We start from the raw sequence: 24,016 nt of genomic DNA on the forward strand, positions 1-24,016 counted from the left end.
ACTAGTGAAGAGAACTGAATCTAAGGCTCCTAATTCAGAAGGCTGCACTTCACCTTTCTACTCACTTGTTAGAACATACAGGAAATCCCTGGTGTGACCCACATCATTTTTGAAGTCATTATTTTTTCTTGTTGCTCATGTTACTGGTATCACCATACAATGCAGGGCATGAACTGTGAAATTCATTTTGCTTTCTCTCTTCATAAAGCTTCCTCGTTGTTTGTGCTCTAGTTAGCTTGGACACTAAAATTTGATTAGATAATTTCTCATTCAAGCTTTCATGCACCAGACCAGCATGTCTGAAATTCAAATGTTATCAGCATGTATAAAAGCACACACAAAAATCCTAACCCAAAACTGAGACGAGTTCAAATTAAATTAGAATGTAGATGGCTGGCACTCTCTCCTGGAATTGACTTCATTATTATTAAGTTCACAACTGCCGCTTCAGATAGCTCCTTCTCTCAGGATTTTGACTAAAGGTGCTTTACAAATTAGAGGTCAGGCTGGTACTTTATCGTTTTCTCTCTTTCTTTTTTTTTTTTTTTTAAATCTACTTTCTTCTGTTTAATTAATTCCATGCTGATTCTTTCTGAAACTGCAAATATTCTCCTAGTTTTCTTTATTCACAGTTACCATCTCACAGGCGAGGTTTCCGCAGCAGAAGATGCCACCCAAGGCAGAGCGGAGCATCCTTCGTGTAACAAAATCCACATCCCTGCACAGCGCCCAAGGATGCTGCTGCCCCAGGAGCACAGAGACCCCGCAGGATGCCCTGCTGCCTGCCAAAACGCTGGAGACCACCAATAATCAACGCTCTGTTTGATGAGCACCATGTTTCCTGATCTCCAGCTCCCTGCAATTTAATGAGCAAATATGATGAGCTTTTAAAATGTAGCAAAACACAATTTGACATAAATGGTGTTGGTCATAAAGCCCCTTTAAACTCTCAAGAGATCATACCTGCTTTGGCGTGTGTGCTGGGTAAATTTACACAGCAGTCTAAGAGCATGATTACAGCTTGGGAAAACACACACAGTTTTACAAATGCATACAGTTTTAAGCTAGCTAGCTTAGTGACCATGCCAGGTATCCTACTGGTATCAATTACCAAATAAATATCTTTAAATAAAATGCAATATTTGCTATTCCAGCCAAGCCTACATGGATGACATTGAAGTCCAAGTATAGAGAGACATGCCCAAGAACTGGCTTAGGAGTGCTGGCTAATTAGGCAGTTAAGGTGTGCAGAGAAAATAAGACACAGAAATGAAAATTCTCTGGAAATCCCAGATCTTGTGCTGTCTGTAGCTAAACTGTGGCAAAAGGATTTAATTCAGTATTAAAGAGAGCACTGATGATTTTATAATTGAAGCAATGCCACACTGTCCCGGTCTACTCTCTTTTTCCTTAAAAAGCTTCAGCAGAGAAAGAAGTAGCCTGACTTCTTTCAAACATGTGAAAGGCAGCAAGAGCTATGAGAGAGACAGTAATAGATCAGTTTGTTTGCTTTTGTTTCTCAATTCGGATCCCCAATGGCAAGGAGTTCAGCCACTTCGTAGTCTCTGATTTTGCTGCCAGGCCAGTAGCATTCATGGTGGGAAGTTCAGTAGTGTCCTCATGGAGCTATAGTGTTGAGCAAAGACACAGAGAAAAGACCCACCTACATTGAAATGTGCTTAAAGTACTCAAGTGTTTGTGATGCAATGATTTGTGGTGTTTTCTATACAGATAGCCTAGCAGTTTTCCTGCAGACCCTGTGTCCCGTGTACCTTCAAAGTGGTTCGTGGCCTCAGCAGAGCACCGAGATGATGTTCCCCTTGGCAGTGATTGCAGCTATTCCTGCTGCTCCACCTCAAAAACTGGTGCTGATGGACCAGGTCTGGAGCACCAGTATAGACCCTGTTATCTGAGTACGGCTTGAATCTTAGCTAGCAGGGAGTGGACAACTGAGGAGGACAAGGGAAATTCTGCTTCAGTGTTTTTTTACATATAGCAGAGGAACACTGAAACATTTTACCATATCAGCTGACAAGAGGCATGCAGCAGAGATAAAAATGTGACCATCTGTGCAGTTAGGAGAATAAGAGAAAGAATATCAAAAAGGATGTGGGAATTTAGGGAAATCTGAAATGCTTTTAAGCATGGGACACTGTTATTTTCTGTATAAGAGCTAGATCAGGTTACTCCATTTAAACTAGCCTAGGCAAACCTAATTTGGTGAGGGAGCAGACCAGCTAGCTTGAACTTAGAGAAAGCATCATTGGTTTTGGTTTTATTGGTTTGGTGTTGTTTGTTTTGGTGGTGGGGCTTTTTTCTTTTTGATTTTAATGAATAGGAAGTGGGTTAGAAGAAATACATGAATGGAATACATGAATAGACAAAACCAGCACTGTTTTATAGAGTTTACTAAATAGGAGAAGAGCTTTTTTTCTCTAAATGAGCCCTGCATATTATGAAGAGAGTGCACACACCTTCTTCCCTGAAAGCAGCAAGAGTCAAAGAAGAAACCATTTTCTCCAGCTCCTGACGTTGTTCAGCTCCTGCATGGACAAAAGGCTGGTTTGTTCAGCTTCTTCCTGGCTGCTATCCCAGCATTTTTCAGGTGCTTCTTTAGTACATCTCACGGACCTGTTCCTACCAATTATTTTCTGCTTCTTGCTCTTTCTCTTCCAACACAACCCTCCCCAAGAACCACACTAGCCAAGCCCTCCCGCCCATGCAGGCAGGTGATGCTGTGCTAATGGGGGTCTGTGCTTCAGGTGAGAGCTGCATCAAAGATTTCAAAGACAGAGGAAGGAGTTAATGAGTGGCCAACAGTAATAAGTGAAGTAATTTGCTCTATTAAAAAAAAGAGAGGATTTTGTGCTGTACGTGCCAGTTATACAGAGAGAGACAGACACCATGGCAACAAGCTTGTCAGGCAGTAGCAGGGCACTACTTTAAGATTAACAATCACTGGGGACATCATTAGTGGTGGAGAAACTTCAAAAGCTCTGGAATTTGGGTTCCTTTCACGCCCAGAATCTTACTTGCTTTTATGGACTTTATTTGAATCTCCTGTCTATAAGCTTAGGCTGGGATGACAACAACAGCAGGCTGGGATTTTGGATGCATCTTGAATAAGATGGAAAGAAGACACGTGCCCACAGTATCTCAGCTCTTTCAGGCCTGCCAGGTTGTCTGAACTGTATGGAAATTAAGAACTAAAACATACCATTGAGTCAGGTTCAGCGGGATTGTCTGAAGTAAAGAACGAAAAGGAGTTTGAAAAGGACTGCTCCTTCTGTGCTGACTCGTAAGCCATGGATCTGATCATTAGCCTGCAGTGACAGAAAGGAAAGATGCCTCTGAAAATCTCACATTCTGGGAGGATGAGCAGGTGACAGATAATTGCATGTACGAAATTGATTCTTTTTATCCTTCTAGCTCTTGCAGAATCCCAAATCCCCGTGATTGTCTTGCACCTCATGCAGACATTTACTCTGGTGCAAAGCTGGTGTCAGATGCTGATGTGGTAGGATTTATACCCATGGCAAGTTCCTCTACAGGCAACCACAAGACAATTAGTGCACAAGGAGTTCAGAACTCAGAATGTGGTCTAATGTGAATCACATTTTACAGGAGCAATGTAGAGAGCTCAGGTTTTCAGTTCATGAGGCTGTAGTGCAAATGAAAACATTTCTGTGGGAAAGTGAAGAGAGAAGGGAAAGCTCTGAAGAGCACAGTTTTCATAGTGACAGGGAACGTATCACAAATTCATGAACCTTAGTGACTTGCCTGCATTATAGTTCTCCGTGACTGAGCTACTGAAATCTACTGGAAGCTGCAGTGCTTCACAGCTCCAAAAATGAAACATGGCAAATATGCAGGGTGTAAGAGTGCAGAGTCCAGATGCCCAAGCCCTGGCTCAGCCCACCATGCCCCACTGCTTCCACAGGACCTGCTGCAGGCATTTCAGTCAAAAGGACTAATTGAGAGAACTGATGGGTGCCAACATTTGTTCAGCATGGAGCACAAGGAAGAAAAATAAAGTGGACGTTAATAATCTTTTTTGCAGATGTGTCAAGTGAAAAGGAGAAATGCATTCAATCCCATGAAAAGGCTTATTCGGAGCAGTTGTTCTCTGAGACCTGATAGGCAAGTGCTGTGCTCAAAGAAAAAATGAAAAAGGAGGTGGCTCCTCTGGAGCTGCCTGCTTCCCAAAGATAAAGGAAGATGAAGAGCAGCACTCTGCCCATCTTGTACAGGCGGGTGAGAGCCATTGAGATAACTATGAGAATTGCTGTGATGGGGGCATTTTGCTTAACGTAAAGGGAGAAGAACTGGGAGCATGCAATGGATTTCTGTGTATATTTGAGTTTTCCCAGCCCTGTGGAGAGAGGCCTCTCTCTGATCATAATTGGAATGAACTCATGAACAGCGTATGTGAGCAGAAAGCAAATCCGAAGCTGCAAGCAGTTAGCTCGCCCTGCTGCATGGTTAGTAAGGAGATGTGTTGCATACTCAAGATATAGGGCAGGGAAGGACAAGTTCATCCTACTGAACAGGCAGAGCATTCACTGGAAAATTCTCAAGGTTTTGGAGACCTCCATTTGCCCCAGGTGGGTCTGTCTTTGAGGCAGGTGGAGGTATGTAGATGTCTATTGTTGGTCGGCAGGCAAATATCTACCATGAGAAACTGGTGGCAACCTAGGACAGCTGCCTGCCTATCAGTGATACGTGCACAGGGACAGCAGGGGAAAGCCATTGGTTCCCTCGCTGGTTGTTTCTATCCTGCAACCTGAACCGAGAAGTATTTATTTCTCTTTTACTGGGAGAGGACCCCTTTTAGAAAGGCAGAGCCATGCACTGAGACAGATCTTACATCCCATTTAGTCAGACCTCTGTAGCAAGCACCAAGAAGAAATGCTGGGAGATGTCAAGCGAGGCTTGGGGTTTGTCACAAGGCATTCTGTGTTCAGAGACAGGCACTGAACAACAGCTTTCTTCCTGCTTAAAGAAAGAAGTTAGAAACTAGCAGGTGTGGAGAAAGGCCCCTCTCAAACACAGCACTGAAGAGAGAGGGGGATGGAGCCTTGGGGACACAGATCTCTGCCTGCACTCATTCTGCTTCCAGGAAGAAGTGTCAAAGACTTGTTACCTTGTCAGATCATTACTGCGAGTTACAGAAATGTTTTCCAATTGCTAAAAAGACTGCTAGATTATCTTGCTTGTATTGCTGTGATATTATTCTTTATAATATTTTGAAATTAAATGCAGGGAGATTTTTTTAAAAGGACAAAGGTTTCACAAGATCATAAGAAAGCATAACACTGTTAGCCAGTGACTGTTAGCTTCAGTTTCTTCTTTAAATCACAATCCGCATCAGCACATCCCTCTCACACTCAAGCTCCTGGATCCCCTACACATGCATTTTATGTTCTTCTCCTCACACTTGCCTTCATGAGTTTCTGGGTTCCAACCACTCACCTCTTAAAACTCCAAATCCCACCTTTGGGCACCGAAGTACACATACGGACAAACATTCACAGGAAAAAAAAAAATCTCAGCTGAAATCACTGCAGCAACTTGCCTATGGCCTTCCATCCTTGCTCCTCATCCTGGAAGACTGAGCTAAGACTCATGGAGGAGTACCATCATATCTGCCTAATTCCCAGTTCATCCTTGGGGCTGTGTCCATGCCTGATGCCCCTGTGCTCTCAGCAGCTCATCATCTGCCTCTGAGCTCCTCACCCCCAGCTTCTGGGGGAGTTTGGCACAGCCAAAGTGGGCAATTGGCTGGGAAGGAAGGGAGCTAAGGCAGCAACACAAATTTTGCCCAGGATCTGAGCATGCGTTTCTCTCTGTGAAACATATTCTGGACATTGCAGACAATGGAGATCCCTTCCAGGATTTTAGACACTGCTGAACTTTGATGCACAGTCAGAAGTCAAACCAAAGACACCTGGGACCATCTGTCAAAATTTATCAAGTCAAGTCAAAATTTGTCATGTCAAGTCAAAATTTGTGACATGTCAGCACAACGCGCAAAAATACTCTGGGCAGGAAAAGTAAAGGAGGTGCAGTTTGGGTTTGTTTGTTTTATTTTCTTGTTTATCTTTTTTGCTTCAAGAGTGATTTTATTTTCTGACAAGGGATCACTTCATTTTTAGTGGGCTTAAAATAACTTCCTAGTAATAAAACCAAGTTGCTCTCTCAGCCTTCCATAACAAGAAGAATCCAAGTGAGTGTTTCCATGTTCAGAAGAGCCTCAGGAGTCTCTGCTGAATTCTTCGACCATGGTTCAAACCAGCGTGCAGCACAGCCACTGAGGGAGAAACAGAAGAAAGAGTCAAACCATCTGGAAGGTTCACAGGATGCCACTGGGGCACTCTGCTGCAGCTCAGGGAGAACAAGCTGGAAAAGGTTGGAGCTGACTTTTAATCTATTGTATGTGTAGGTTACATCTGCTCTGGAACTTCAGGGAAATTTATCCCCACGTCCTGCCTCAGATATTGCAAGTGGGGTCTCTTCCAAAGGAAGACCAGTTATCCAGGGTAAGCTGCGTGACTTTGAAAAATCCTAGGGTCGGAGTACACAATGTACAATTTCAGCTAGATTTAACTAACTGTGACTGAGGGTCACTGGGCTTCCCAGCCATCCTTCTCTCTTTAAGCCAGTCATCAGCTGAAAGGACTAATTGGATGGACCTCTTGGGGCCCCTTCCAGCTGTTTCCTGAGATATATTTGTATTCTGCAAAGGAAAGACTCAAGCTGATTTCTTTATTACAGCTTCAAAAGGAAAAATTTGCATTAAAAACAATGTGGATTTAAAAAAAAAAAAAAAAATATGGCATCTTAAAAGGTTTCTTCTAATTCTGTCAGGTTGATCAGTACATTCTCTGCCAGACAAGAACAATTCCCTGCTGTGTGTTTTCTAGTGAATTGACCACTGCTCTCTGAAAGCAGACAGTGAAACACACCATGTAAGCATCTTCTTGAACAACCTTAGGAATTTTGAACATACCTTTACATTTTTGCTTATATAAGGTAAATGTTTATTCTACTAATTCAGACAAGCCTTCCAAGCTGAAGAGCCTTTTCACATAAACAAACTTGCCCTTTGAATCACTATTGAGTTTACCACATATAATAATGATTTTAAATAAATGTATTTCAGTGCAGTCCATTGCTGTAGATTAACCAGTTGTTACTTCAGTGTGACCAGCCTCACCTCAGCCAGAGAGAGCTGGATTATTCCACTCTTGTCTTTGTCCAGGAGATTAAACACTTCTGAAAAGTAGAAGAGGGGGAAAAATATTGGATGTAAACCACAGAGTTTGACATGTAGAGAATTAGTCTGACAAAATGTAGAAGTCTGGCTTTTTGCCATGATCTGCTGGAAATCTGGATGGGTTCTGTAAGAGAATATTACAGCTGTTCTTCCCTTTTACAAGTCATTTCTAAGCCACTTGATGGGGCAGAATAGTCAGATCTACAGCAGCAAACTGAGATTTGGCAGCAGGACAACTATAAAATCTGATGCAGTAGCATCTGGTATGATCCAGGGACAAACCTGAAAATCGGGTCTGAGTAAGGACTGTAAATGATAACTGATATCATTTACAGGAGATGGGACAACTTGGGGACCAGAGCACTGACCATACAGTGTAGATGACTGTAAAGCAGTAGAGCATGGTAGGTTATGAAAACATGTCCCCCACACTCCATGATCATGCAGTCAGAAAGGTTTTTGCTATTTCTCTGCTGCTTTCTCCAGGAGACAGAATTTTGCTGGCACTCTCACATTTCCATGCAATTTGCTACATTCACAGTTAAAAGACACCAAATACTTAACAAAAACACAAAGTTTTCAGGAACTCATCTTGGCTGATGAACAGAGGCACTTACTGAACAGGGTCTCCAGGCGGATCATACAGGCCACAAAGCCATCAAAATCAATGGTCAGCTTGCTGCAGGCGTAGCGGAGGACAATGCTCTGCTGCACCTGGTCGTTGAGCGTGAAACCTGAAGGCATGGGAAGCACATGAACCACTGACACAGCAGGTTAATATGCTGTCTTTAACATGGCTTATCCATGGACTGCTGCAGCTGCAGGCAGACCTGGATGAAGGATTGAGAACTATTCCTCCAAGAAGGTCTGTTCTACCTCTGCTGTGGGTCCTTTCCAAAGTCCATTGTGCTGGGTGAAGAGAGGCATAAAGTTCTCCCACAGCATTTTGTCAGACTGCATATTTCACATTGTTTCACAGCATAACCAGTCCTATGTTCCCCAGATAAACCCCTAATTAGTGAGTCTTGGTGCTGCAGCTGAATAGCAGTGATTGTAGTTGAGCCAATCGCTCACATAACACATTGGGCTCTATTCAGGCCCATATGAGTGCTATTTCTGTCTCTGGATCACTCACATAAACTCTACCGAGCACAAGAGAGATGAAAAAAAAAAGTGCTTCCCTAGATGGTCCTGAGCTGGCAAGCACTGCTCCAAAAAGTGAATAGCACACATCAGAGAGGATATTGTTGGGGCATGCCTTGATCAGGCTTTTTTCACGTTCTCTAGTGTAGAGAAAGGTGGAGTGAGGAAACAAAGGAAAAAGTGGATTTGGACATAGCTCTGAAAGAGGACAGTTAGATTAGGAAATAATGAGGTCAAAAATAGAGCAAGTAATAATCAGATGGATAAGCAGTGGTCACAGCACGGACAAAAATATCAGTGGTTCAGAATGCGGAACAGAGGATGATTTTTGATGTCTGTAACAGCCAAAGGACGTAGCGGTATGTGACTGTCAGTGATGGAGAATGACACCAGCAGTGCTGTGATCTGGGAGACAGGAGGGAAGCGAAGACATTAAAGGCTCCACTCTTCTTCCGATGTTCGGTGGGGGGACTGCAGTGAACTGATGTTGTCCCTGAGCAGTGTACTCACCTGCCTCTTTGAGGGCATTTCGCATCTCATGGGAGTCAATGGTACCAGAGTAGTCGCTGTCCACTTTCTTATAGATCGCCTATGAATGTGAATGTGAAAATGGCTTTTCAATGCGTGCCCATGCAACAATGTGATGGTGCAAGGACAGGCAGGCTTTGGCTTTCATGGCTGGGTAACAACAGTAGTGAAGACATGGTAACACAAGGCTCACCTAAATGAAATAGCCACAGATCCTCTCAGATTTAACCTTGGTTTTCTAGCCTACTCTGCAGCCCATGCCCTACCGTCCTACCTGCTCCTGCAGCTAGATCAAAGCTAGGACATTCGTGCCCACCTCTGCTGCACCCACACCATCGCTCTGCTGTGCAGACACGGCCTGGGGTTTCTGATGGCTGAGGCAGGGGCTGCCCCTACAAGCCTAAGCTCCTGCTCTTTGAAATGTTCATGAGCAAGGGAAATTTTTCAAGTAGCTACTGGCAAGCAAGGCAGATTGGGTAACACATTCCCATGGGCTGGCAGCCTGCCTGCCTTCATGTTATACAGCAGCCGACAGGCCATTGAGGAACATATCCTATCATTTGGCAAACACTTCAAGAGACTAAGTCCATTTTGCTTAATATCTGAGTTGAGATGACAGATGCTTCCTACTGCAAACAGGTTTATTTTCCAGAATTAGAAGCCACCCAGACCTGTGGCTCAGACTGGAACTGGCTCCCAGGGCTTGCTCTGCCAACACCAGCCTCAGGACAGAGCCAGTGCCTCTGGCTGAAGCAGAGCTGAACATCTTATGAACCTCCAGGACAGATGCTCCATGCTGACCAGCATCAAGCACGGTAGCAGCAGACTTTCTTGAAAGGGATATTGTCAAAAAAAGCAGGCCCAAGTTTGACCTTCCTTTAGACTGCTAGATTCTGAGTACACGTCTTGGGATACTAAATCCTTTGTCAGAAAAATAATTCAGCACTTCCACAAGATTTAAAAAACACAAAGCTGGGGTTTTGTAGGTCCTAAAGCTATGTGCTTCTTGTGATTGCTGGTGCTCAGCTAGCAACGTAACATATCACAACAGCAGAGATATGTTCATATGAGCCTTAATACAGCAGGCAGCAGAGAGCTGTCTTTGCCAGCAATGAAAGAGGGTTAATCTGGCCTTCCATAAGGTATTGCAAATTATGGAGAGTGGTGGGACCAAGGTGAAAGAGGATCTGCTTGTGCCCTTTTAAATCAGTAGTGTTTCTGAGCCCTGGAACAACCTCCAGCCATGAGAAGGAAGGCTTCCAAGTATATCTGCCTGTGGTGACTTAACCCTATCTCAGTCCTGGATCTGTACTTCAGAGCTGAGAGGCAAGACAGTCAGAAATATTATGTTACCAAATAATTTTGAATCTTCATCCAAAGTGTCTTGAATTCTATCAGTCCCAAGGTGCTCGTCCCATTGGTCTGGGCATGTTAAGGCATGGTTCAAAAATCAAGATTTCTCTATCCTTAGCAAAGCTGGAGAGCTACCAGTTCTGATAAAAACAAATCACTCATCACAGTGTCATCTCAATGCCATATTCATTCTCGTTGGTAATACATCTCCACTTCACATAGACATGCACACAGCTTTACATTTGCTTAGCTAAAGGCATGCCAAGAATTTCTAGGCTATCTGTGCTCTCAGGGAATGATAGATGGGATTGCTAAATGTATAAGCACAATTAGATCCACTTGCATTTTGTACAGTTAACAGTAGGTTAAAGCCCTTAGGAAAACAAAGGACTGGCCTCCCAGTGGACAAGAGTGAAAGCAGAGACAGGAACTGCGAGTGAATGGAGAGACTCAATAGTAGGATACACAGTCTTCCCCCATGTCCTTCAGGGCCTTGAACGTCTCTTCCTATGGAAAACTATGCAGAAACAGGGAGCTGGCCCCCATTATGCTGTACTTATGGAGTTCCCCTGTTGGGCTTGGGAGGCTGTGGATTGTAGGGCAAAGACATCACTTGTCCTAACAGCCAGTGGCCACAGGATCCACGGCTAATCCCTGCTGAGCTCAACATGACCATATCATGAGACCACCAGGAGTGTAATACTAGCAGCATGGCTCTTGACCGTCCCACTGCACTGGTTACCTTCCCAGCATATCAAAGGGGTACTGGGCAGATGTGCTGACCTTTCCTACTGCCTTGGCCCCATGTGTCCTACAAGCTATGCATAAGGGAGGGAAGCACAGCATGCACTTGTAGCTTTCCCACTCTGAAGAGCCTGTCTCTGCTGTCTCTCTGTAAGCAGCACCTGACTTAAGATGGAAGTTGAGGTTGTGCTTAAAACCCGTCTCCTGCCAAGCATGCTGTGTATGCATCCAAAACTGCACAGGTGCATAAGGGCAGAAGGTCCCTGCTTCTCCTCCCTGCTATTTTTAGGGACAAATTTAAGCAATGAGAGATGCAGAGCAGGTGAGAGAAGCAGCTGATGATTAAATGGTTCAGCTTTCTGCCACCCTGAGCTGATAGGGCTGCTTGGCTGAATTTTCTGCCTTAAGCCATGTGCCTGGACAACTGAAGAGTAAACTTCACCTTATTTTGTCAGGAAGCTTTGCAAAAGAGATCCAGAAATTTTAAAGGTGATGAAATGACATTCAAAGGATACATCTAAAAGGCTGATCATCTCCCTGCAGGTGTTAATGTTGAATCCATCACTTTTAATATCCTTTCCTGCACCAAAAAAAAAAAAAAAAAAAAAAAATCCAAGTCAGAAATACTTCTAGGCAAATAATTTTTTTCTGCAGACAACCTTGGAGGTATCAGCCACCTTAAAAACTTGTTAGCAAAGTAAATGCTCTGCCATTTCTTCCACTGTTCCCCTTCCCTTCAGCTGATAAACACGGCTTTTTTCGCACAGGGGCAGGGGATGCCATCAGTTTTGGGGTTGGTAAGCCTCTCTGTGTCCACAGAAGTTATGCAGCAGCATAATAATATCTTCCCATGGTGGTCCTCCCAAGAAGGTGCAGGGAATATAGTGCCTCTGCAGGGCATTGTCTGGCAGCACTTGGGAGGGGAGCACCAGGTGGTATTTCCCACTCCCCTCCTCACATTAGAGGGTCAACAAGCCAGAAGAAACTCATCTGGGGACAGACAAACCTTGACTTTTCATCACTCTTAGCTGAAAGAACTCTGTTTTGCTAGTATAGACCCCATCTGTGTGCTGATGGCACAGATGCTCACTCTGCCCAGAGAGCAACTTGCTGTCTCTACATCTCCGCATGTGTCTTTTGGCTCCATTCAATGGGAACTACATAATATTACTTACTCTTTGCTAAAACCCGGTTTAGAATAGTTTGAAGTTCAGTTGCAGTCACTTCACAATCCTGGACAGAAAATATACTTCAGATGTTAACACAAAACTCATTTGAAACAAACTATATTCATTTGCTGTCAGGCATCCAGACACTATTTTCCTTCCATATCTAAGGCATGTAAACTTTTATCTTTTTTCTAAAACTTTGCATTTACCATCAGACATCACACAGAGGAGATCCTTAGAAACCATGAATATTTCCTAGCCGTTCAAATGGGAAATAAGTGGTTTGTTAGGTGCCATAGTGACACAACACAATAAACATCAGCTTTTTAACAGGTTTGACCGAATTAGGTGACTGCTTGCTTTCTCAGCTAAAGAGGTTCAGGAGAGCATTTGAGATTTTCCAAGCTTATAGAAACTATAACCAAACAATACTAAAATTACCCTCTCAAAACTCAAAAAGGTCTTCCTAACTAACAAAATGTTTTCCATCTTCAGTGCCAGTGGCCACCTGTTCATTAAGAGAAAATCCGATGTGACAGCCACAGGCTAGCACAGCAGGGCTTTCTAGGTACTGAGGTTTGTCAAATACAATAAATAGAGAGAAAGTTCAGTCAACAGTTTTCCGATTCCTGGGGCTTCTAAACAAAAAGGAAGGAATTGGCCAACTAGGCAATTGTCAGAATTATACACTAACTCCACAGGTAATTTATTTCACTGTGGGATAATATTTTCACAGTTTTCGCTCCCATTACCCCTATTTTCAAAGTTATTCCATGCCCTGTATTACCAAGGGAACAAATCGCATTTTGCACCAATAAGTGGAACAATGTAGTAAAACTGCTCTGTTGTAAAATAAATTGAACTGAAGCTGTGAGTTAATAAAATGTGAGAACTTCTTGGTTTTTTGAAGACAGTAAAAAGAATCGGCAAGTCAAATATTTGCATAATCATAACAGAGAGGTCCTCCCAGTCTCTTTCTTTCACTTTAATCCACTTACCTCTCCAGAGAGCTTTTGAAATAGAGTCTTAAACTCATCATCTATATCTTTGTTATCGACACGAGGCTAGAGGAAAGAGATGACCAAGAGTGTGGTTTACAAGGTAGTTCAAAAAAGGCGAGCTGTGGATATCATAAAGCAGCTTTACAGGGGACTATTTACAGCAATGGAAAATGAGCACTTGATCTGCGACAACGGCAAAACAGAGGCACCACTTAAATCACAACCAGCCAGGGGCTGGCGTCATTTGGGAGTAAATATTTTCTAAGATTGATGAAAAAGTTTTCTTCTGCTACCAAGGCAGTTTCATGAAATAGCTGCAGAGAAAATGTTGTTGCACCTGGCCAGAGCAATTCAGCAGTTCCTTGGAAGTCAGCTTTTGCAATTGCTCTCAGGCTGCAGGAACACAATTTACCCACAACTAAAAAACATTTCTCCTAAGCACAAACTTACACTGTGACCCCAGCTCAGGGGAGAAATGAAAATCCTACCCCAGTTTTGCCCCCACATTTTGAAGGCAAAGTCTGCTAGGACTAGACATTTACCTCATATGGTTTTGCAGACACCACATCACCAATCATCCTAAGGAAAAACAAACAAACAAAACCAAAACAAAAATCAAAATACCAACAACACAGAAATTATGAGTTTACCATTTGCCTTTAAAATATTTAGCAAAACAAGTTGTTTTAATATAAGGTGTTAGCAAATGCATAGAACAAGCCCGCAGGTTTCCTGTTTCCCATGCTCCCTATCCCATCTCAGTCTGTTGCATCTCTTTGAACATATTTTCCTTGGGAAACCCAGCTTTGTTGTTCTTGCCTTATATCCAGACTCCTGTTTTTTCATTCAATGACTGCCACTGATACAACCCTTTTTAAAACTGTCTCATCATCATCATACTCCCATATCCTATGTTCTCTAATTATGGGAACTTTTACTTCACAGACCTGAAGAATACAGTTACTGCTTGAGTGCTTGGTGGAGGCCATCTGAAGAGCCATGACTCTCTACCATGGTGTGTGTGTCACATATAGTAGACTACATAAGAAAACAGGTCCTAGAAATGGGCCTATTTTGCTGGTTAAGGGAAAAGACAAAGCGCAGGATGTGGGTGCAACACCTGACCTTTGCCTTTATGTGCCTCGCCAGTAGAAGAGGAGACTTTATAGAGAAGATACGCACTGTGTTTTAGCCTGTTTCTCAGAAAAGACTCGCAGGCAGAACTCTCCATTTTTGTAAGGCTCAAAAGTGGATGGCACAATGAGATACTCTCCCCGGGGCAACTTCATGCGGCTGGAGACTTCACGCAGGTTGACGTAAGGATCAGTCCGGACTGCTGGTTGGTTCCTTGCGAAGAAAGCACGGTTCGCATGAATATCTGTGTTATTTTCCAGCTGTGGGAAATGTGTTTTTGTTAGCCACCATTGGACAATTCACTGGTAAGCCAGACACCCTATTTCAATTGCAGTGCTTTAAAACCGTCTCAAGGTTTTCTTAACATAAAGAACAGATCCGAAAGTGATGGCATAAAAGATAGCCACCAGGGTTCTGGCATGGGAAACTGTCAGGCAGATAATTATAAGGGGCAAGGATCTTTATAAAGATTATCTTTTCACATGCCTCTTTACAATCTGTGATATAAAGGAAATAAAAATATCTTAACGTGTACTCATATCTGGCCAATCTAGTACAACTTAAGTTGTTCTTAAGTTGTCCATCTATTGAGCAATTTTTGCTTTCACATGCTGCCTGAGGACAAATTTCAATTTCTGAATATTTTTGAGCAATTTATGGTATGGGATAAATCTCCTAATTGCATAGGAACTGTACTCCCTTATTTCTTTAAACAGACAGAAGAGAACAGTAAACAGGACAGAGCAGTAGTCACAACAGTAAGATTTTTGGGGGCACGTTAGATGATTTACCTAACTTATGTTAGTAATACTAAGGGTATTCCTCTGGATTATGGGGAAAATAGTACTTAACTTTTCCTTAATACCAATATACTCTTAAGTAAGTGAAACATTGCATAGCTCATAAACCAACACACTGATGTAAGACGAAACAGTAGTGCAAGAATAACAACTCTGATATAAACCATCTATTCATGACTTTTGCTCCACAGGGATGCCTTTCAAAAAGTGTGATTCAATGATCCACAAAAAGTGCTGTGTGGTTGACACAGGCCAGGGAACATTGCATACAGATAAGGTTTCTGGCTAAGATTAGAGCATACAAAGATGTTACCAAACATTTTATAATAATTCCATTTTTCTGTTGTAAACTCTAGAAGAATATGGGGTTTTTTCCCCTTTTATTGTTAAGATAAGATTGGATTTGGTATTTATTCAACAGCTCCAACCCTCTTTCTCACGGAGTCTTAAACTAAGTGGGACTGCAAAGATTAAGAAGCCAGATCCATATCTTTTTCAATATCTAAAGTTCATTTTCCCTTTGCATCTGCAAGGCTGTTAAAAGAACACAGTTAATTGCTACATGACCACACATTCATTTACTGAGAGAGAAGAAAAGGGCTGAAAAGCTGAGACAAAATTAGCAATGCAGGCTGCTAGACCTCTGTAATGAGTATAGGCTGTTCCTACTGCCAGGGGTCCCTGAGGTCTCTTTCTTCAGGAATGAAAAGTCTCTTTACCTCAGTATTGACATCTGGGAGGATTAGTGAAGGTTGAACAGGGTTTGTTCATTAACAGGAACCCCAGCTCAGAGCTATAAAATGAATGGATCCACAGTGTTTGGCATTACTTCTAAACAACGTTAGCTACATTTTCTCTATTTGAGACTGCAGACACTTTGTTCTGCTTTCACTTCTACTAAATAGAGTAATTCTGACCTCTGTTATGCAAACTTAGTGGAAGCCAAATTTCAACAAATATAAATGAAGTCGAGATTGGGACTCAGATGTTTGTAATAAAGTCTTGTGCCTCAGTCACTTGCAACTGGTTATTCAGAACTTCGGATTTTGGTCTGGTGATCCAAGAACAAAGCTCTCCAGAAGACCTGTCATTAGTAAGGAATAAGTCTTCCTGGTAGCTAAGTTCTCCTGTGCAACAGGAGGTGCTCATCTGGAGGCCAGAAATCTTCAGCAAAGATTACATACCTCCGGAGGAATCTGAAAGGAAGAGAACAAACCGATGTTAAAGGGCTGCTACATAACGACATCCGTCATCAGAAAAAAGAAAAGAACAATCAAGTAAAGCCTCCTTCAGACGCTATTTTCATTTTCATTTACAACCATATATTGTAGTATCAGCTATACATGAAGTTCTAGCTTGTGCGAGAGCTGTTGCGAAGGAAAAACAGTATCTTCATCCAGAGGAATCTATACAACATGTAATTGCTTTTCTCCTGATATGGTGTCGTGAACGATACTATTGGTTGTAAATATTTGGGTAAGCCTTTAAATGTTCAGTCCAGAAAGACAATAAGTAAGCTCCACTTTGCTAACCAAACCAAACGGAAAATTTATTACAGCAGACCTAAAATCTAGTGGTCTACTGCAACTGGAATTTGATGCAAACATAAGGTTATCATCACTAGCAATCAGTCTGAGGATCATGAGATGATTGTTGTAGGGCAATTATAACAAGAAACAAATTTCAAGATTTAGGCCTTTCTAAATTAATTGAACTGCTATGTTAATTTCTATCTCCAAATATAAGGTAGCTTTTCTAAAAGCAATTAGTTGTCTCGAGAGCACAGATTCCAGTGAGAGTCACAGATAGTGTCCTCTCAAGTCCAAAAAGAGCTTTTGAAAACATTGTCCATACAACGATTCTTGGGCCTGAGATGGCCCCTTGAGACCTCAGGTCTTGTTCCTTATAACCAACATACTAGAAGGGCCAGGAGCTTGGTGATGGGCACACTTAGAGCTATTATCAGTAGGCAGTTTGAGCTGCATGACTTCAAAAAGCTCTGCAGGACAGGTAGACTTGAGCATACACCTTTTTGCCTTCTCCTGCAGAGAGATCTGCTCTAGGTCACCATCCACGCTGTCCTAACTGGACCTCCTCAGCCACAGCATCAGCTGCAATGATGTAAATCTACAACAGCACATGACCCAAGTCAAGTGACTTGGATCGTAGCTGGATGTCTACCTAAGATGATAACTTAGCAACCACATCTTTCTAAAGAAAGTCTTTATCTTGTTAAGAGTCACCCAGTCTACCCTACTGTGGAAAAGATCATGGTGAAGGACAGACAGGCTGAAGTAGATGTAAAGCACAAAAGCTCTGCTAACTTCTCCAGGGTTGTACTCAGTGCTATGAGCAGACAAACATCCTTAATGTGTGAATTCAGGATGCCAATAAGCCAAGGTGCTTGGCACCACACAGATGGCAACTCAGAAATGTGCTCAGGGAGAACCATTTGTGTATGCAGACACTTAGGCACTAGGGAAACCCTTTCTAGTTTTGAACCATCCTGCACAAGATATATTAGCAAAAGTCAGCCATTCCCATCTGCTCCAGCCTGTGGTGGTTAATGATCTTCATCCAGTGGAATCCATACAACATTTAATTGCTTTTCTGTGGGTAAGATGTTGGGACTTATAATACTGGTTGGAAATTTTTATGTTTGTTTTTTTCCCCTCACATCACAGAAATTAGAGATGACACTGTAGGTTTTTTTCCTACATTACATTTTTAGAGACAGAAGCAACATTGGAAGAATCAGGAAAAAAATAAAATTAAATAAAATTAAATAAAAAAAAATTATTGAACCAGAACAATAGCATGGTAGATAATGAATCAAAACAATTTTCACATGCAATGGAAAAATAGTAAAAAAAAAAAGAAAGTGAGTACTGAGCACTCATGATAGGCTGTAATCAGAAACACTTATCTGGAATTGCCAGGCACCCTGAGCCTGCCCCCGTTCACAATTTGTAAGAGAAGGCTCTCAATGAGACTGCTGCTAAATTATTGCCTCCAGTTTTACACTGCTTTCCTGTTAAAGTGGGACAAAAACTGGGCCTAAATTTATCTGAATCTTCCCATATTATGTGGGTCAGGAAGAAATAAGAGAAGTATTCGAATCATCTTGCAAAATCCAAACCCTACTGAAGTATAGTGATGAATGTCAAGATGTAGCCTATCACTAATTTTTTTCCAGCATTGAAGAACAGGGAATAAAGCCTTTAATCAGGAACAAACTGTACCTGGTAGAGTGAATAACCAATACTAAGCAGAGCTTCCCCCATTTTCTTCTGTCTCCTGCGGTTCTTCTGCATCAAGCCCACCACTATAGTACAGCATGGCTCATTCAAACTGCCTTCATGGTCATCATCAGGTTCGTCCAAACGGATTTTAAACTGGGGATTGGTCCAGTATGTCGCTAAGAATTCCGAAGGTGAGACAAAAAAGGAGGAGATTTTACTGTCATTGTAGCTGAGATGGCTGTCACTAGAATTACAGAGGGCACCTCTTTGGAAGGATGTTTTCACAGCTATGCTGAATATCAGTTGGAGCCATGGCAGATCAAAGCACCAAGGTAGCTCCTGGGGAGTAATGACCAACAGGGAGGAGCTGATACTGTTAATTCCAGTCAGTCATTAATCTCCAGGAAATGTCCTTGGCTGAGGCTGCAATCATTGCAAGAGGACCAAATGCCAGACAGCCTCTCCAGAGGTCTGACCTGAAAATGAATGGGAAACAACACTGCCACCGAACTGTGACACTTTCCTGGCCTACCCAACCCTTTGGAGGATTACTCCAGTCAGTAGCAAAAGCTGTGCAGGCAAGAAAAGCAGACAGAGAAAAAAAAAACAACTAAGAATACAGTCATGAATTAACTGCTTAGTGGGTTGGTAATCCCTGACAAGGAAATAACTGTGGATTAGATCTTTGTTTAGACTGCCAAGCTTTTGCTTACTGTTTAAACCTCACAGAAAGAGCTGCACCTCCAAGCCCTTCCCACCAAAGCCTCCTCCAGTTCACAAGCATTTTTTTTTTTAAATTGTTTTGTTTGGTATTTCACAAAATGCCCACTTGGTTGAGTCTTCACCTTGGTAGTTCTGGCAGCCCCCAGCAGTTGAACCCCGTCTCCACTGTCCATTAAATAGGGTCAGATCCCATTTATTGACCTCGTTGCTTGTCAGTGTATCGGGAGTCAAGTTGCAGATCTCAAGGCGGGTGAACTGCCTTTGAAAATCTGAAAATGCCATCCTGGCATACAAAAAGACCAGGGTTAGTCCATCAGCCTGCAACAGTTGAGGCAACTGCAAATGGATGTCTCTTCCAACAGGGCAGCAGACGACGGTTCTAAAGAGCTGCCCAAAGCCCCATTTTATTGAACTCTGAAACTTGGAACTGAGTTTTGGGAAAGAAAATTTCCAACTCCCTGAACAAGCTGTCTCTCCTGGCAATGGTTATTCTCAATGGCTGTTACACATTATGGGCTCAGACATACCATCTTCTGTCATCCCCAGCTGTGGGCAATCCCTCATGGATTATGATCTATAAGTAAATTCGCTAAAATTGGTGGAACAAAATGTGCAAGGAGATACCATTCAATAGGAGGAAGAGCTGGCCCTTATGAAAGCATCACTCTGTAGTAAAACAGTCTCTGCTTGGTGTTTCGCTTTAATTCTGTCCTCGATGTTTGTTTTTACCATTCCTAGTAGGTTTGCATGACTGATAGGCCTTGATCACTTCACGCTGCAAGCAGAGGTCTATTCTCATTTCTCAGTGCCTTATGGCCCTCATAGCTGATTGCACTGGAAGATGGTGGTCGTTTATCTTTCCAGTCCAGGACAGAGTGACGTGGGTTCAGTACTGATCCATATAATCAGCTAACTGGGATGGGCTTTCCATTAGGTCTGGGTAAACATTCACTTCCCAAGCTGGTAATCTAAACTTTTTCATTAGTATGTAGCATTTAAGCAAAAAAACAAACCTCAAAATGTAGAGCAGCTGAGGTTCATTCTTGCTACCTCATTAATTTTATTACCATCTGGTCTCTATATTTTGGATAAGCACTGAGTCATGCAAGCTCTAATAAAAGGTAATATTTGAATGGGAGATAAACAAGAGGCTAACAATGCATGTATGTCATTATTAACCCTCTTGTTGCTGGCAGTTTCCCTCCATCCAGCTGAAAGGACTGCTTAAAGACAAAACATGCACAGAAAATCTCCAAAAGGTTAAGCTAAATGAACAATTCTCACCAAAACTCTCCATCATCTACTTGCTTATCCAGAGCCTGTTTTTGTTTGGGATCCACATAATTCCATTCAGGAGCACTGCAGACAAAGCACAAAAGCAAGCTGTTCAGTTGTTGTATTTTATTCTACAATGAGATTAGAGAGTTGGGCTCTCTCTTCAGTTATAGCTGATAAAGGAGTTATGTATTTCTCCAACAACTAGATCTCCCAATGGCAGTACACCTGACTATACGGGGCTGAAATTAGACAGCAACCATATTTGCAACAAATAAGCCCTAAACTGGATCATTGATGCAAGGTGCCAGAATGTCCAAATACTGCAGACTGGCTGGATTAGGCAACATGCAGCCTGAAAGTGAGGCAGAGCTTCTCCATTTTAAGATCTATTGGGATGCCTGATAGTGTTCCTAGGGAAATTATATAAGCTCCACTGTTAGGGTCAGGGAAGAACAAGAAAGCAAAAAGGTGCAAATAGAAAATGTACTGCAGAAAACAGCATTTCTCCTTTCCTATTCTATGTTAATGTGCAGCAAGCTGGATTGCGCTCTGGTCTGCTCTCATGTGATGGTGTAGCTCTGCATCTGTCCCATGGTAAAACAGGTGCAACAAAATCAGATGGCATGTGTGTGTGCCTGAGGCACCTTATCTCAGGGCTGAGCAAAGCAGCTCTGATAAACGTAATCATAATTCTAATGTTTATTTTCTATCATTAAGTCTTATACAACATCAGCATTGGTATTCTAGTCAACGAGGACAGGAAACTGAAATCTCAAAGTATTGTGTGAAAAAACATCATGTGAAAGTAAAATTTATGCCATTCTAAACATAAAAATAAAAGAGGTGTTGTCACTGCCATTCTCATGAGATTCCAAGACAGCTGAAGCCCAGATGATTTCTGATAGATATTCAAACTTCTGAGCCCCTAGCTTAGTCAATATCCCCATTTTTTTCAAGATTCTTCAGTAGAAACCAAATACCGTTCTGATTTAAAGCACAGCAACCTTATAATTGAAGCAGCGGCAAAACGTTTTAGCCCTGCTGTATTTCCCAGGAATGGGATTGGTATGCGTAACCTACTAAGGTCCTGGCACCATCAGTAGGATCAATCTGAGAAAAGTTGCCTGGCAAAATAATGTGGATATGACTTGTTTTGGGCTGCTCACAATTAAAACGTGTGCTGTTCTCACTCATTAGAAAGCTCTGCCTGAGGCTGGGAAGAATGTCCGCTGGGCAGAGTGGATCAATATCTAACCTTTTTAATAAATTAATAGTGTTTTATTCCAACTGATTTAGTATCTCTCCTAAATGTGCTTTGTGATTGGATTAAATTGCACAGTCCCCATTTGATTTTTAAAAGACACCCAAATACACTGAAGAGAGAGAAGCAGCAGCATATAAAAACCTACTTATCACTCCAAGCTCCCGTCCATTCCACTTCACCCCAGGGATTTCTAAGCCTCACTAGTTTCTCTGGCCGTCCTCGGTAATATACCTAAAAGATCCACAACAAACAGAGCCTGAGCACTTCCATTATCCAAATCATCATGGGGCAATTGCTTTTCATACAGGATAAAACATGATTTGTACTTGAGAGATGCGGTCCATTACAATTTGCGATAGTTAAAAGACACCTAGATGCCTTTCACCCTTATTTTACATTTTCTTCTGCCACCAAGTGAGCCATTAGTGTAGCACTTACCATTTCATGTAATGACGGCAACCTGCAAGGTAAAACATCAGCTACAAAATAGCAGAATATCTACATCCTCAGAAGCAGGAGACGTTGCACAACACAGCAAGGTTGGAAAGAGGTTATTCAGCACGGACACCTCTGTAATGACTCCCGTTTCAGAGAAGCAGGAGTATCTATGGCTCACTGTGAAAGTAAAACTAATGCAGGAGTTCATGAAAGAGCCTTTTACTCCTTTCCCATTAGTGCGGATGGCAAAGCAGATGTTCCCACCTCATGCAGTACAAATACATGGGGCTGCCTCCTCTCCTGTTTCTCCTTTCCGTATCCTCCATTTCAGTAACAGTTTGGTCCACCTTCACATTTTGTATTCCAGTCTGTTGGTACAACACCAGTTGCAGACTGCACAGTACACTCTATGTCACTACCAGTACAGAGATTCTGACCTGGCTAAGTACTACAGACACTTTTTTTTTTTTCTGTAAAAGGGTGCATAAGGCAGCAACATTTTTACCTGGTCAATCACAGAGAGATATCAAAAAGTTAAAGGCACTGCAGTATTTCAGCCCCGAGCTGTTTTGTGTGATGGGCTTTGAGAGGCTGGCTTACCTCTTCTGCTCCAGTGATAGAGTAAGCGTGTCCCTTTACCAGCTTCAGACTTGTGATTGCTTCTATGTCAGCTGCACTAGTTGTCTGAGGCAACAAAAGTATACACATTTAGGACTATATATTGCGTATGAACACAGCTTTGATGAGCTAATCAATATGGGGGAAGATATCCAAAGTGGTATGCACAATGAATATCAATATTCCTGATGCAAAGTATATTAAATAGATATGACAGGCATGGCAAAAGTCCATCTCCATAGTTTCATGCCCCCAAATATGCAGTCCTAGCACAGCAGAGATTTAAGAATGCACAATGAGATCTAAATCAAAACCCAATTCCCAGCTCAGGTAGCAGATCTGGCCACCTGCAAAGTTGTGTTCATGTGAACTCGACTCTACCCTGCCATGGTTGAGATCCAGCATATCAAAATTTCAACTCTGATAATCCTACATGCCATGAACCAGGATTTCAAACAAGATAACGCATGGGGTTTCCAAAACATGTACAAATATAATCTCTAACTTGAAAGAATTTGTACTACTGGTGTAAATAATCTTTACGATTGAAAACCAAAAGCCAGAATCACACTACAGGCTACAACAAAGTATCATGTCAAAGAGTTTGCCTCTGGCAGTTGCATCTTTAGACCTGAAATGACACAGAATTTGAATGAGAAAAAATACTCAGAAAATGAAAATGGAGTTCAGGAAGACCAGTCTACAGCTCATGGCTTGAAGTGTTATCACAGGCTGTCTTGTAAAAATGGAGGCATAACAGGAGTTGGTTATTTAGAACCTCATCCAAGGGTTTTTAGAACTAAAATCAATAAGTCTCGCATTAATTGTACTATGCTTTTAATTCAGACCTTCCTACCTATGTCTAACTCTGGTCCGAACTTTTGTTACAATATGGCCTGGAGCCCTGAGAGCAGGAATGAGGAGTATAAAGCAGCAACAGCCTCTTACATCAATGGAACAGCCAAGAAGTGACCCAGCTCTCAGAGCCTTCTGGATGGTTTGGTAGAGGTTTGAAGGAGCCCTCTGCAGCTCATAAGATTCAGAGATGCCTCCAGTAAAATCCTCAAAGCCCTCCATAGTGGACCCTCCTGTGAGAGCTTCATAAGAGCCATTCAACCTGTGGGAGACATGAGGGTTATATAAGGGGCCATCTTCACCTGTAAGCAATGGCACTGCAGAAAGAAGGGTTTATAATTTAGTATCTCTCAGTCCATGTGATCATCAAGTGTGATCTGAGACACCAGAAGTAAAGCCTCTTGAAACAGACAGTTGGCAACACCCTTCATGGACCTATGGGAAACCAAA

General features: G+C 42.3%; 1 protein-coding gene across 1 annotated transcript in view; it reads right to left on the reverse strand.

The window, feature by feature from the left end:
• Nucleotides 1-6,286: 6,286 nt before the first annotated feature.
• The window catches only part of CAPN8 (calpain 8), a gene marked incomplete at both ends in the record, with an annotated part of 31,054 nt that continues 13,324 nt past the window's right edge, over nt 6,287-24,016 (reverse strand). The window contains 17 exons of the mRNA XM_080341726.1: nt 6,287-6,310; nt 7,217-7,275; nt 7,894-8,010; nt 8,930-9,008; nt 10,301-10,369; nt 11,560-11,624; nt 12,220-12,277; nt 13,212-13,277; nt 13,757-13,793; nt 14,397-14,608; nt 16,333-16,344; nt 18,391-18,566; nt 19,236-19,396; nt 20,398-20,472; nt 21,801-21,886; nt 22,694-22,777; nt 23,660-23,828. Of these exons, the coding sequence (XP_080197852.1) occupies nt 6,287-6,310; nt 7,217-7,275; nt 7,894-8,010; nt 8,930-9,008; nt 10,301-10,369; nt 11,560-11,624; nt 12,220-12,277; nt 13,212-13,277; nt 13,757-13,793; nt 14,397-14,608; nt 16,333-16,344; nt 18,391-18,566; nt 19,236-19,396; nt 20,398-20,472; nt 21,801-21,886; nt 22,694-22,777; nt 23,660-23,828 (1,549 nt within the window). The remainder of the gene's footprint in view (nt 6,311-7,216; nt 7,276-7,893; nt 8,011-8,929; nt 9,009-10,300; nt 10,370-11,559; nt 11,625-12,219; nt 12,278-13,211; nt 13,278-13,756; nt 13,794-14,396; nt 14,609-16,332; nt 16,345-18,390; nt 18,567-19,235; nt 19,397-20,397; nt 20,473-21,800; nt 21,887-22,693; nt 22,778-23,659; nt 23,829-24,016) is intronic.

The sequence above is a fragment of the Nesoenas mayeri genome (assembly GCF_963082525.1).
Source record: "Nesoenas mayeri genome assembly, chromosome: 3".
NCBI classification, from domain to species: domain Eukaryota; kingdom Metazoa; phylum Chordata; class Aves; order Columbiformes; family Columbidae; genus Nesoenas; species Nesoenas mayeri.